This window comes from Phocoena phocoena, chromosome 14 (assembly GCF_963924675.1).
Source record: "Phocoena phocoena chromosome 14, mPhoPho1.1, whole genome shotgun sequence".
Lineage (NCBI taxonomy): Eukaryota > Metazoa > Chordata > Mammalia > Artiodactyla > Phocoenidae > Phocoena > Phocoena phocoena.
The window spans coordinates 5,611,036-5,625,752 of record NC_089232.1 but is presented as its reverse complement, the minus strand read 5'-3'; the positions used below and the strand labels follow the sequence as shown (position 1 = coordinate 5,625,752).

Sequence of the window (14,717 nt, the reverse complement as noted above, 5' to 3'; positions counted from 1 at the left end):
CTGGAAAAACTGTAGAAATACATTTCAACCCAAAGCCACTTTTTTATAACGAGTCAGTATATACAAGGCATATTGAAACAAGTCACATCAGAATTACACTCTCTGTGTCAACACTATGGATGTGTACAATCATGGGAAATAAAAATGTGGAGGTTAGGATATGGCTTATTCATAGATACAAAAGAAGAATTCTTTCCCAGAATATTTAGAGGAGGATTACTGGAAATACTGTTCTCTGCTATGAACATCGGTGGAGAATCACTGCACAGACTTGGATACCTATATACACCCGTAGCTTAACATATTTATTCCAGAAACTGAAAGATAGCCTCCTCTTCTAAGTGTCCCACATAAAATCTATACAGGTTTGTTGAATTTTTGTTAATTTGTATTCAGTATTAAATTGAATACATTTTGAAAACTTTCAAATAAATTTTTTCTCTCTTCCAAAAACGCATATATCAATGGTTAAAGAAAACCAATGTCCATTCTGCTAGGTTTTGGTACGTAGCTCAGTTCTTCATTTCATTAGGGACCAACGAGAGGGCATAAATGTCTTATTTAAGCTAAGCCTTAAATTTTGTTTGTGTTAAACTTTTTACTCTGAGATAATTGTATAATAGATTCTGAGAGAATTCCTGATAATTGTAGATTCACATGCGGTTGTAAGAAGTAATATGGAGATTCTGTGTGCCTTTTACCCATTTTCCCCCAATGGTAACATCTTGCAAAATGATACAATATCTTTACCAGGATTTTGACATTGATACAGACAAGCTAGGGAACATTTCCATCACAATAAAGGATCCCTTTTACAGACACACCCACCTCTCTCCTTCTCCACCCTCCTCCCTGGTGACCCTTAATCTGTTCTCCATTTCTAGAATTTTGCATTTCAAAATGTTATATAAATGGAATTATACAGGGCATAACCTTTGGGGATGGGTTTTTTCACGCAGCATAATTCTCTGAGGACTCATCCAAGTTGTTGCTTGTATTGGAAATTATTTTTATTGCTGAGTTCTATTCCATGGCAGGGATGTATCACAATTTGTTTCACCAGTCACCCGTTAAAGGACATCTACAACACTGTAAAGCAACTATACTCCAATAAAAATTAATTAAAAAAAATAAAGGACATCTGGTTGTTTACAGATCTGGAATATTACGAATAAAGCTGCTATGAACATTTATGTGCAAGTTTTTGTGTGAACATACGTTTTCATCTCCCTGGGATGGATGCCCAGGAGTGCAACTGCTGGGTCTTATGCCAGTTGCTTGTTTAGTTTGATAAGAAACTGTCAGTTGGTTCTCCAGAGTTCCATTTTACTTTCCCACCAGCTATGGGCTGATCCCATTGCTCTGCATTCTTGCCAACATTTGGTGTTGTTACTGTTTCAGCAATTTTGGTAGGTGCCTCGTGGCATCTATTGGGGTTTTAATTTGCAGTTCCCTAATGACTGATGATGTTGAGTATCTTTTCACATGCTAATCTGCCATATCCTCTTCAGAGAAACATTTGTTCATGGTCTCCATTGTCTAATTGGATTTTTAAAAAAACTGTTGAGTTGTAAGAGTTCTCCATCTATTCTAGATGGTAGTCCTTTGTTGGATATGCTGTTGGCAGGTATTTCCTCCCAGCGTAGCCTGTCTTTTCATCCTCTTAACATGGTCTTTTGCGGAATAAGAGTTTAAAATTTTGATGAAGTCCAATTTACCAAACTTTCCTTTTATGGACTTTAGGTTTTTCGCGTCAAGTCTAAGAAGTCTTTGCTTGGTTTAGCCCTAGGTCCCAAAGATTTTCTATTTTTTAAAAATGTGTTATGGTTTTACATTTTATGTTTAGCGTTATGATCTATTTTGAGTTAATTTTTATATAAGGTATGGGATTTAGCTTGAGGTTCTTTTTATTTGCCCATGGATAACTGATTGCTCAGCACGTTTATTGAAAAGACTATCCTCCCTCCAGTGAACTACTTTTGTACTTAAAAAAAAAAATCAATTGAGCATATTTGTATGGGTCTATTTCTAGATTCTCTGTTCTGTTCCACTGATCTTTTGTGTCTATGCCTCCACCAATACCACACTGTCTTGATTAGTGTAGCTACATAAGTCTTTATACTGAGTAGAGTGGTTTCTTCTACTTATTCTTCTTTTACAAGATAGTTTTAGCTATTCCAAGGCCTGTGCCTTAGAACTTTTAGAATAAGCTTGAATATGTCTACAAAAACCTTGCTGGGATTTTGATAGAAACTGCATTAAACATACAGATGAATCTGGGGAGAATTGACATTTTTACTATTTTGTGTCCTCTAATCCATGAACATGGTATGCCTCCTCATTTATTTAGGTCTTTGATTTCTTTCGTTGGCATCTTTTAATTTTCAGCATATAGATCCTATACACATTCTTGTTAAACTTACACCTAAGTATTTTTTTTTTCCTTTTGGAGTGATTGTAAATGGTATTGTGTTTAAAATTTTGGTTTCCACTTTGTTTATTGTTAATATACAGAAATGTGATTAAATTTTGTGTGATCTTATATCCTAAGACCTTGCTGAAATCAGTTGTTTTACTTTTTTTTTTAAAAAATAGATTTTTTGGAATTTTCTATGTAGACAGTTACATCATCTGTAAATAGGGATACTTTTATTACTTTTCAATCATATGCATTTTATTTCTTTTTATTGCCTTATTGCCATGTCCAGAACTTCCAATACAGCCTTTAAAATTTTAATCAATGTAAATTTCTAGAGATTTGCTAAAACTTACTGGCCTGAATGGGGTCCATTATTCTCAAACAGATGCCTTTTCTTTTTTTTTTTTTGCTTTTTTTTGTTTGAATTTTATTTATTTTTTATACAGCAGGTTCTTATTAGTTATCTATTTTATAGATATCTATTTTAAATTAGATTCTTTTAAATTAGTTATCTATTTTATACATATTAGTGTATATATGTCAAGCCCAATCTCCCAATTCATCACACACACACACCCACTTTCCTCCCTCGGTGTCCATACGTTTGTTCTCTACATCTGTGTCTCATTTCTGCCCTGCAAACCGGTTCATCTATATCATTTTTCTAGGTTCCACACATATGCGCTAATATATGACATTTGTTTTTCTCTTTCTGACTTGCTTCACTCTGTATGACAGTCTCTAGATCCATCTACGTCTCTACAAATGACCCAATTTCGTTTCTTTTTATGGCTGAGTAATATTCCATTGTATATATGTACCACATCTTCTTTATCCATTCGTCTGTCGATGGGCATTTAGGTTTCTTCCATGACCTGGCTATTGTAAATAGTGCTGCACTGAACATTGGGGTGCACGTGTCTTTTTGAACTATGGTTTTCTCTGGGTATATGCCCAGTAGTGGGATTGCTGGGTCATATGGTGATTCTATTTTTAGTTTTTTAAGGAACCTCCATACTGTTCTCCATAGTGGCTGTATCAATTTACATTCCCACCAACAGTGCAAGAGGGTTCCCTTTCAAGCAGATGCCTTTTCAACACTCTTCTTTTCATACAACCTGTTCAGATTCCATTCCCTGTAATTTGGATAAATAACTGATAACCGTCATCAGTGGTTAAGCTGCAAAACTCCTTGAGGCAGCTGAGTGAGCTTTAACAAGCTAAGTGAAACCTGATTGTAAAAGCAAAACTAGCGTTAGGAAAATTATCTTTCAGACGGGACTTGGACACAGAGACGTTCAGAGAATTACAATTTGAGGTTGACTTACGGAGTATGTGGTCTCTTCTTCCAGTTTCCCCTCTCACCTCTAAACGGGGGTAGCAACAATTTTAAACTCTGCAAATATAAAATACCCTCAAAGTCACCTTATTCTTAGATATTAGAAATTGCTATTGTTAAGGAACACTATTGCGATTTGACTTTTGATAAATAAAGAATTCTGTGCATCTTACTATGCTTTTAGCAACAGGCACTTAAAAATATTTGGACAACTCAAACTCTCTTCGTGTCTTAATTTTTTAAACAGAAGTGTAACCGTTAATAACACTATTATTTATTTTTTAAATGTATATTTCCTATATTTTGTGTATTGTAGTTTTATATTTATACAATATACCTAACTGACCAAAGAGGGTTTAGAGCCATATAAAAAGGCAGAAAACTGGGTAGCGCTAGATCCTTTATAAATTTCAACGTAAGAGGTCTTGGAAGTATACACATAGGTCCTTGTAGGCCTTAGGTATATACACAGGTACAACGCAGGTGCTCCTGCATACAATTTGTAGAAAATTTAAAATCTGTAATAAGAATCCAATTTCAGAGACTTGTTTTCTTTTTTGGTAGAAAACAGTGGCCAATCTACAGGCAGGTTAGTCATCGCTTTACTGATTTTACTGATTCAATGACTACCAGTAACTCTTTTGTCTTGTTCTTAGAATTGGAAATTGTCTAGGTACCGCTCTCTCCATTGTGTGCAGTGAGTGGTGGAATCAGACCCTGGGATGTTGACTTAGCCTCTCTGAGCCTCAGTGTTCTTGTCTGTAAGTGGCAATGCTGATCCATCTCATTGGCTGTAAGGCTTCAGTGAGATGACTCCGTCAAGGGCCTGGCCCATGGCTGCGTAGGGAGCGTGCCTCCAGTTACTTACTTCTTTCCTTCCTTTTCTTATACGTTGCCTTTGCTTCCTTTCCAGCCTCTCCCTGTCCCCCTCCTCTCTCTATACCACAGACTGAGTACCACTCCCCATGCCTAAGAGAAGGGGACCCTCTATCCCAGCACTAGCAGAGGGGATCTGGGGAGCCTGTTGCCGGAGCTGCCCCTCCCTTAATGTACCACCATGGCCCGATTACCTAGAATAGGGCTGTGCACCAAACTCGGGGGGTTCTCACATGGTTTGTCATGTTGCAGTGGGAAAAAAGCTTCATGAGTGACCAGTACATTCTAGCAAACGGGGCTCAATAATGCATTTGCCATTCTGTAGCAGGATGGTAACCCACAGACAAAGAGTCCTGCACCCTCACCCTAAACACAAGACGGCAGCTATGTGATGCGTATTTAGCTCTTCTGTGGTTGCAATGAGCTTAGAACCAGGACACTGCTTTGGGTACAACAAGCAACAAACATACTCTCACGATACAAAGCAATCACATTGTACATACAGGCATAGGGTTTGTATTTTTTTTTTTATCTTAAAGAATGGAACAGCAACTGTCTCAACATGTCACTTTGACAACCAACAGTGATCCCACATAGGTGAGTCTGGACTGAACACATGTAAACAGACTCTCCATGTGAAGTCCCTGTGTGATCTGGCCCTTTGCAAATGGCCACTCCAATCTCCAGCTAGCACAGGGGTCCCTGGTGACCCACTCTCACTCTGCTGAGAGATTGACAGGGCTGCAATGAACCCTTTCTCAAAGAGACAGCAGTCAATTACTGTCTGGCAGCACCGCTCAAAAGGTTTTCATTTTACGCAAACATCAAGGACCTTCTTCTCACTCCATCAGGCCTTTCTTGGAACTGCTTTGAAATATTCCTCCCTGGAAATGTCAGCTACTCCTCCATACCATTTCTGAAGCCAGATATGTTCTATCTTCATCTTCATAAAGAACCATTCATACTGACGAGGCCACTTCCTCATAACTGGGTGTCTGCAGAAATAAAGACGTCACATTAAAGCTGTTCTCGTCAGAGGGTGGGCTCTCCAGAGCACAGTGCCAGATGTATCCTTGGTCAGGTCATAGGGCCCTCCAGACGCCAGGCTGTGTTTAGGCTGAGACCTGCTCAAACCAGCTAGAGGCAGAAGCCAGGGAGCCAGGGTCAAGGTCTGGGGCAGCCTTAGGAGGGCAGGAAACTGTTGTCACCACAGAGGGGCAGACAGCTCAAGTCTTGAGCCAGGCAACTTTGTTCGAACTCCAGGTCAGCTGCTGGGATGCCTCATGGGCCGTCTGCTCTCTTAAGCCTGCCCGGTCTCCTTCCCAGTCACGTGGGGCGAGAGGGATGGTGGTCAGATCACAGGGCTGTGTGGGCAGCAAATGATGAGACACATAAAGCACCTGCATAGAGGACGTGCCCAGGGGACGGGGGCCATTGTTACCAGGAAGCATCACGAAAGGCTCTAAGCATCTCTATGCGAAATGCTGAATTTTAAGTCCGGGAAACAAATCTGTTCACGGGAAGATTTCCATTCCTGTAGAGGCCTACAACTGTTGCATCAAGCTGAGAACCAGCCAGCGTAGACAGGGAACAGCCCTCACATTCCGCCCTCTGTTTCTGACTTGCCTTCTCCCTCAGGCGTAGGCCTAAAAACATGCATCCTCCTTGAGGGCAGGGTCTGGCGCTCACTTTTTTAAAACTTCATAAAAATAGAAGTTTTATTTACATCTAAAAATGTTATAAACAAAATTCAAAGACCAAGTGTAAACTGGGAAAAACATTTGCAACAATGCCAGTGCAGTGATAGGTTGATGCCTTTTTAAAAAAAAAAATTTTTTTTTTTTTGGAATCATTGCAAATTGACAGAGAGGTTGAAAGTACGGTATAAAGAACTATTTTTTTTTTTTCCTAAACCATTTGAAAGTAAGTTGCTGATCTGAGGCCCAAACACTCATGCAGCTGAGATGATAACATGATTGTTGTTATTTTAAGCCAACTAGTTTTGTATTTATAACCGGAACAAATTTTGGCCCCTGCAAGGGGAACGTAGGTACAGCAAATTCTAGTCCGTGAGGCCCTGGCTTGGGGTCCAGGCAGTAGGATGCTGGAAGGACCGTAGGAGACTGACCATGAGTGTTTAAAGAAGGTAAAGACAAGGTGGTTGGATGCGCGTGGTAAAGGGACCCACATTATCCACTAGTGGAAATTCTGGTAACACTGTTACCTGCGGTAATGTGGAAAATAGGAAACGAACTTAATGAACGCAAATGTCTCCTGCGGCTTTGACTTCATCTCACTGCCCATCATAACGTGGAAGAGGAGAAATGAGAACTAAAGAGTGACAGCTGAGGTGGAAAATAGAGCGCACAAGCACACAGACACACGCATCTCCATTTATCTGTCTGTCTGTATATTGAAAACCACAAGTCCGTGTGGGTGGATCCAATTCCAGGCTGATCTAGTGTCCTCCTATGCGTGTTGCTAACTCTCTTCCATGGCGGTGAGAAAACAGGCTTCCTCTCTCTGTGTTCGCTTATTACTACACTAAGTCCCCTACATACGAACCTTCAAGTTGTGAACTTTCAAAGACGTGAACAATTGAATCCAGCAGGGAACCAGAACCTGTGCCATCAGCGTCGGGCGTGAGTGAAATGGCAGCTGGCCCCCCCGTCTCCTGTTGTTGGAGATCCTTCAGCTCTACCATCTCCCACCTCCTCTTCCTCCTCCCGTCAGTAACTCTTCTTGCCTGTTCCCTCGATGCCAGCCCCTGGATGCCAGCTGCTGTACTGTGAGATTAAACATGTTTTATTTTTTTGTGTGTCTGTTTTTTATGTATTATTTGTGTGAAAAGTATTATAAACCTATTACAGTACAGTTCTGTAGAGCCAATTGTATTAGTTGGGTACCTGGGCTAACCGTGTCGGACTTAACAAACAAATTGGACTTAGGATCGCACTCTCGGAAGGGAACTCGTTCGTATGTAGGGGACTTGCTGTGTGTTTACTTATTTCATGATTCCCCTGTATGTACAATCATCCCATCTCCATAGGGATGCGGATGGCTTGTCTAATTTACCACCTGCTTTCATGTTACTCTCCCACTAACTTAGACAAGCACCAATCTGCCGGCTTTTGTTGCCCACAGCCCATGTGGATACCCGCCCCTCCTCACTCCAGCTCTGACCTTCCACCTCAGGCCTCCCCCTGCACAGACCCTCTCCTCACCCATGGAGACAGACTCCAGCACCCCTGCAGGACCACCCTTCTCACTTTTTGCAAACGCTGATCTCCTCCCCCGCTTCCCGGGGCTCCTCTGTCACTCATTTTGACCCTAGCAGCATGCATGCCGATTTCCTGGGATGTCGTTTTAAATTTTTGATTGAGTGTAACCTCCAGAGCATCCAATTCGGGAAGCAGGTGGTGGGGGGCAGTTCGAAAGCTGCATCCTAAGTGGTTCGGCTGTAAAAGGGGTGGGGGGCCCACATGAAGGAACACTGCTGTCACTTCTGGCGCCGAGCTCTGCTTAGAGTGGACGTTTGCAAATGTCTGCTGTATTGACTGGACTACAAAGCCCCCTTTTTCTCCATTTCAAGGCAGGGCTGTTGTGAAAGGCTGGAAGTATGCAGGGAACAGTGCCTGCAACCCTCAGCATGGGGCGCTCTCCAAAGGCACGGACAGCCCACTGCAAGGTCACATGCGTGGCCTCTGCTGCCACCTCAGGCGACCAAGACTTTCAGCGTCAGATGGCCGTGTTGCCACCAAAGGACAGCTCAGACCATTACTGTCATCACCTCAGAGGCATCAGATGGCACAGCCCCGACCTCTGCTTCTTACACTGTATGTTTCTGGGCAAACCAATCTTAAAGCAGATACCAACCTTGAAAACATGGCTTGCTTGGCAAATTCCACTTCTTCTGGAGACACTGCGACCATCTGGCCAGTGAGCGTTAACCGGGCACAGCGGGGATCTTCTGGGTCGACGATATTTTTTCTGCATTTGAAGGACATTTTCCAGATATTAAAATGATGATAGAATGACAGCTGGACATACTAAGGATTTTATTAAAAATAGAGGGAGTTCCCTGGAGAGCCAGTGGTTAGGACTCCGCGCTTTCACTGCCGAGGGCCCAGGTTTGATCCCTGGTCGGGGAACTGAGATCCCACAAGTTGCGCACCATGACAAAAAAAGAAAATAGTGATCACACTGCTGGTTATATTGATCAGGTTTTTACATTTTCTGGAATTACTTGAAAATACTTTAGCATATATGATCGTACAATCCCACTCCTGGGCATATATCCAGACAAAACTCTAATTCATAAAGAGACATGAACCCCTATGTTCATAGCAGCACTATTCACAATAGCCAGGACATGGCAACAACCTAAATGTCCATCGACAGATGAATGGATAAAGAAGATGTGGTACATACATACAATGGAATATTACTCAGCCACAAAAAAGAATGAAATAATGCCATTTGCAGCAGAATGGATGGATCTAGAGATTATCATACTAAGTGAAGTAAGTCAGAAAGAGAAAGACAAATACCATGTGATATCCCTTATATGAGGAATCTAAAATATGACACAAGTGAACCTATCTACGAAACAGAAACAGACTCACAGACATAGAGAACAGACTTGTGGTTGCCAAGGGGGAGGGCGGGTGGGGGAGGATGGATTGGGAGTGTGGGATTAGCAGAGGCAAACTAGTATATATAGGACGGATAAACAACAGGTCCTACTGTAGAGCACAGGGAACAGTATTCAGTATCCTGTAAACCATAATGGAAAAGAATATGAACAAGAATATATATATATGTATAAATGAGTCACTTTGCTGTACAGCAGAAATTAACACAATATTGTAAATCAACTAGACTTCAATAAACTAAGAAAAAATTAAGACACTTCGGTACAGGCAGTGTGGCAGGTGTGTCTGTGGAGGCTGGATGTCAGTGTGCATCCTCGCGGGTGGCAGACAACCCCGGAAGTACCCTAGTCGAGAGTGCACAGGCCAGGGCAAGGCTCTGCAACACCCCCATAGGGAGCCACTACGCAGAGTCAGGTTGCTGCTCTACGTGACTCTAGGGAGTGTCACTCCCTCGAGACGCTATGAATGGCACCCCTGGAGCAACGTGGTGCATCTACCTGGATCCAGCAGTGGCCAAGGTAAAGGCTTTCAGGCATCACCGCCGTCAGACACAGAGGTCCCTTACTGAACGTAAGGGATGTTAGAAATAACATTGTGTGACAAGCGTTTCCATGGTGGCAGGATTCTTCTATAAACACTTGCTTTCCTTGTAAGAGTCACCCGGCACCGAAAGTGTGGGAGGGCAACGTAGAGCTCCCACCCACCTCTCATCACGCGAGGCTGCCTATTTCTGGAAGAAGCATAAATGGGAGAATCTGAATCTTCATGTTCGGGATCGTGGCTTCATCTTAAGCCAGGAGAGAAATCTCCCCCAGGTGACAGCTGATGCCTTACGCATTTCACAATCTCTCCATATGTGCTTGGGAAGGTGCTTCCAGGATGGGGCACCAAGATGTGTCTGTACATCGCCTCGTTTTGTGTGTGTCTGTACATCGCCTCATTCTGTTTCATCTTCATGACGACCCCAGGAGGTAGGTGTGATTACTGACCTTGTTTTAGAGATGAGGGGAATGCGATTCAGGTAGGCTAAGTGACTTGTCCCGGGCCGTGGAGCGGGCAGCGCCTGTCGGAGCCCAGGTCCTCTGGCCCCAAGCAGGAAGGCAGCCGCCTGGCAGCCTAGCACTTGTATCTGCGTGTATCCCAGACTGACCATCTCCTTCACCTCCTGGATCCTATGCGTCCTCAATGTTTATGGATTCTCTCTCTTATTATCTGATTGTGGACTCTTAGATATCATGTTTAATAACATTTTAATTTTTGGTGAATGCTTTCTCAAAAGCTCAGCTTAGGGGGAAGAAAAAAGTTCACCTTAGGGGTAAAAAAAAAGTATCACATGACAAAAAACTAGTGTGTGCAGAGATATCTGTTACAGCATCATTTGTGATGGCAAAAATGGGAAGTAACCAGGCTTCCCTGGTGGCGCAGCGGTTAAGAATCTGCCTGCCAATGCAGGGGACACGGGTTCGAGCCCTGGTCCAGGAAGATCCCACATGCCGCGGAGCAACTAAGCCTGTGCACCACAACTACTGAGCCTGTGTTCTACAGTCCACAAGTCGCAACTACTGAGCCCACGTGCCACAACTACTGAAGCCCGTATGCCTAGAGCCCGTGCTCCACAACAAGAGAAGCCACCGCAATGAGAAGCCCGCGCACCGCAATGAAAAGCAGCCTCTGCTCGCCGCAACTAGGGAAAGCCCGTGCGCTGCAACGAAGACCCAACGCAGCCAAAAATAAATAAATTAAATAAATAAAAATTAAAAAAAAAAGAAAACAAAAAATGGGAAGTAACCAAAATGCTCAGCAGTGGGAGAACATAAATTATTTTATCAACAGTATGAAATACAACCTTTAAAAAGAATGAGAGGGCTTCCCTGGTGGCGCAGTGGTTGAGAGTCTGCCTGCCGATGCAGGGGACACGGGTTCATGCCCCGGTCCGGGAAGATCCCACATGCCGCGGGGCGGCTGGTCCTGTGAGCCATGGCCGCTGGGCCTGCGCGTCTGGAGCCTGTGCTCCGCAATGGGAGAGGCCACAGCAGTGAGAGGCCCGTGTACCACACACACACAAAAAAAAGAATGAGAGAGCGCTATAGATGGCCATGAGAAAGATATAAGTAAGAAGTTAGCTGAAGAATAATACATGCAGTAGGACCCCATTAAAAAAAGAAATCCTAAAACTATGTGTGTGTGTATGTATATGTGTCTGTGTATATATATATATATATATATATATATAAAATGTTTATATATGCTTAGAAAAGGTTCTTGGAAGGATATATTCCAAGATATAACTTTGGTTATTTCAAGAAGGGGATTTGAGGGGCTCGAGGTATAGGGGGAGAAGCCCCTTTTTATTTTATATACTTCTATATTCTTTGAATATTACATATGTAATGCAGAAAAGTGGTTTCCAGCAGGGGCTGGGGGGCAGATAGGGAGAGTTTGGTAAAAAGGTACAAACTTGCAGCTATAAGATGAAAAAGTCTGAGAATCTACTGCGTAACATGGTGACTTCTGTTAATAACGCTGTATTGTATGGTTGAAATTTTCGAAGAGGAGAGAACTTAAATGTTCTCACACAAAAGGCAAAGGGCAAGGAGATGGATGCGTCAATTAACTAGATGGTGGGAATCTTTTCATCATGTATACGTATATCAAATTATCATGGTGTGTGCTTTAAATATCTTTTAATTTTATTTGCCAATTATACCCCAATAAAGCTGAAAAAAGACAAAAAAGGAATGGTCACATAACACTATCTCCTGGTGGGCAGTCAAGGGGCAATGCAGCAGACCGGGGCTGTCCAAACCCTGCACATTCCAAAGAAATCCTGTCTTCAGGAGGACTGGCCCTTGGCTGGCTCCCAGAAGATACCACTGAGCCCTTGAAATAGCCTGCTTCACCAGAGTGTTTCTGTGCTTGAGACCCTGCGCCATGCTGGGTCAGCTTAACCTCTTGGGCCCTGAGTCTGCGTACCTAAGATCAATCATGCAGATGCTATAAGTGCCATGTGACTGGATTCCAGTGAAAACCCTGGATACCAAGGCTCAGGTGAGCTTCTCTGGTTGGCAATACCTCGCACCTGTTGTCACACATCATTTCTGGGAGAACTAAGTGTGTCCCCGTATGATTCCAGTGGGAAGGGTCTCCTAGAAGCTTGGGGCTGGATTTTCCTGGACTGCGCCCCATGTGCATTTTGCCCTTGATGACTTTGATCTGTATCCTCTCACTGGGACAGACCATGAGCTCTTGAGTCCTGTGAGTCCTTCCAGCGAATCACTGAGCCTGAGGGTGGTCTTGGGACTCCCACACAGTTGACCAAGCGGACTCTGCACATATGCTCTTTTCACAGATGGTGTGTGTCACAAAACGGCTGCTTCCAGGAGGCATGGCTCATCAGAACTCATTCCCGTCCATTATAACGTTCAAGAAAGGTACATTTGTTAAGCAAAACATATGCTTTGCTTATACTTAAGGGACTTGTTTTCACCTGCCTACAAGTTTTTCTTTATTATACACTCCGTTGAGTCATAGTAAGAGAAAGAGTGGACACGCCCACATATTCAGGCGAGATGCTCCATGTCAGAACACCGTGTACCATTTGAGAGTGTTACAGTCTGCTGAGGTTTGGACACTGCAAAAATGTAGTTGCTGAATTGTGGATTTTTCAAAGATGAAAGAATGACGGGAGGCACTCTACACAACTGTAAACACTGAATCAACACTGGATTTTGTAAAAAACCTGAGATGGATTGGAGAAAATAGATAAAAATAGTAAACGGGAACTAAACATACAGATAACCAGATGAGACTGTCATCAGTTGTACCCAATTTGTTTGCTATTAAAGCCAATTTTTTTCACAAAATTGCTCCATCATGAAAGCAATGAAATTAGGATTCATAAGTAAGTCATGATAGAAGAACACATTATATTTAAGGAGGGAGCATTTTGCTTCTCCAGCGGTGGAGATTACAAAGACTAGAAAGAAGATGATGTATTTAAATAGGTAAACAGAAAGCTTTATCCTTTTTGAGGATAACAGCCCCTCAAAGATGTCCACGTACTAACCTCTGGAACTTGTGACTGTGTTACCTTTCACGGCCAAGGGGAATTAAGGTTGCCAATCAGCTGGCCTGGATTATGCACCTGGGCTCAATGCGATCATAAAGGTCCTTAAAAGTGGAAGAGGGAGGCAAAAGAGAGTGTTGGGGTGATATGATGGGAAAAAGACTCTCCTGGCCATAGCTGGCTTTGAATAGGGGAGGGGCTAGAGCCCAGGAGTGCAGGCAGCCTCTAGAAGAAAGAAAAGGCAAGAGAATGGATTTTCCCCTAGAGCCTCCACAAAGGACACCTTGGTTTTAGCCCAGAAAGACCTGTTTGGACTTCTGCCCTCCGAAACTATGACATAATACATTTGTGTTGTTCTGGGCCACTAAGTTGTGGTGGTTTGGTACAGCAGCATTAGAAAACTAATACACCGGGGCTTCCCTGGCGGCACAGTGGTTAAGAATCCACCTGCCAATGCAGGGGATGAGGGTTCGAGCCGTGGTCCGGGAAGATCCCACATGCCACGGAGCAAATAGGCCCGTGCGCCATAACTACTGAGCCTGCGTGCTGCAACTACTGAAGCCCGCATGCTGGAGCCCGTGCTCCGCAGCAAGAGAAGCCACCGCGATGCGCAGCCTGTGCACTGCAACGAAGAGTAGCCCCCGCTCGCCGCAACTAGAGAAAGCCTGTATGCAGCAACGAAGACACGACACAGCCAAAAATAAATACAAATAAATAAGTTAAAACCCCCCCCAAAACAAAAAACAAACAAAAAACCTAATACACCATCGGAGGGGAGTCGGACTCCAATCCTATCCTGAGCCATGTGAGTGCAACACACCTGAGGTCACTGCACCTGCTGCTCCCAAATGGCCAGCCAGTGCACAGCAGCCAGGTAGGAGGATGCTGTGTACCCCAGCACCCTGATCCACGGCTTTTGATTTATGAGAGCGTGCTTTGATGAACAGCTGCTGTAGAAGACATTCCCCAATATCTTGTAATAAGCTATAATGAAAAAGAATTGAAAAAAAAAGAATATAGATATATACATATATATGTATAGCTGAATCACTGCTGTACACCTGAAACTAACATAATACTGTAAATCAACTATACTTAAAGTAAAAAACAAAAAACATTCCCCCTCCTCTTGGCAATGCACGTGGAATATTGTTTAGGCATCCACTTCTCCCTCACACGGCTTCAGGGAACCCTATTCCATCCCTAGATCCTGAGAGCTGGGATTGCCCAAGCCAACCAGCCAATTCCATCCTCTGGCCATAGTGACAGACTCAGGGATGGGCACAAGAGCAAGTCTGCTCATTAAAGCTCGAGGAGCTACTTGCTGGGGACTTCTGCAACGGCAACCCCTCCCTCTCCTTT

General features: G+C 43.3%; 1 protein-coding gene across 1 annotated transcript in view; it reads right to left on the bottom strand.

Annotated features, from left to right (window-relative positions):
- Positions 1-5,481: 5,481 nt before the first annotated feature.
- Positions 5,482-14,717, bottom strand: part of CREG2 (cellular repressor of E1A stimulated genes 2) — a 46,035-nt gene continuing 36,799 nt past the window's right edge. Inside the window, exons 4-5 of the mRNA XM_065891593.1 lie at positions 8,511-8,624; positions 5,482-5,629 (exon numbers count right to left, since the gene is read on the bottom strand). Coding sequence (XP_065747665.1) covers positions 5,482-5,629; positions 8,511-8,624 — 262 coding nt within the window. The remainder of the gene's footprint in view (positions 5,630-8,510; positions 8,625-14,717) is intronic.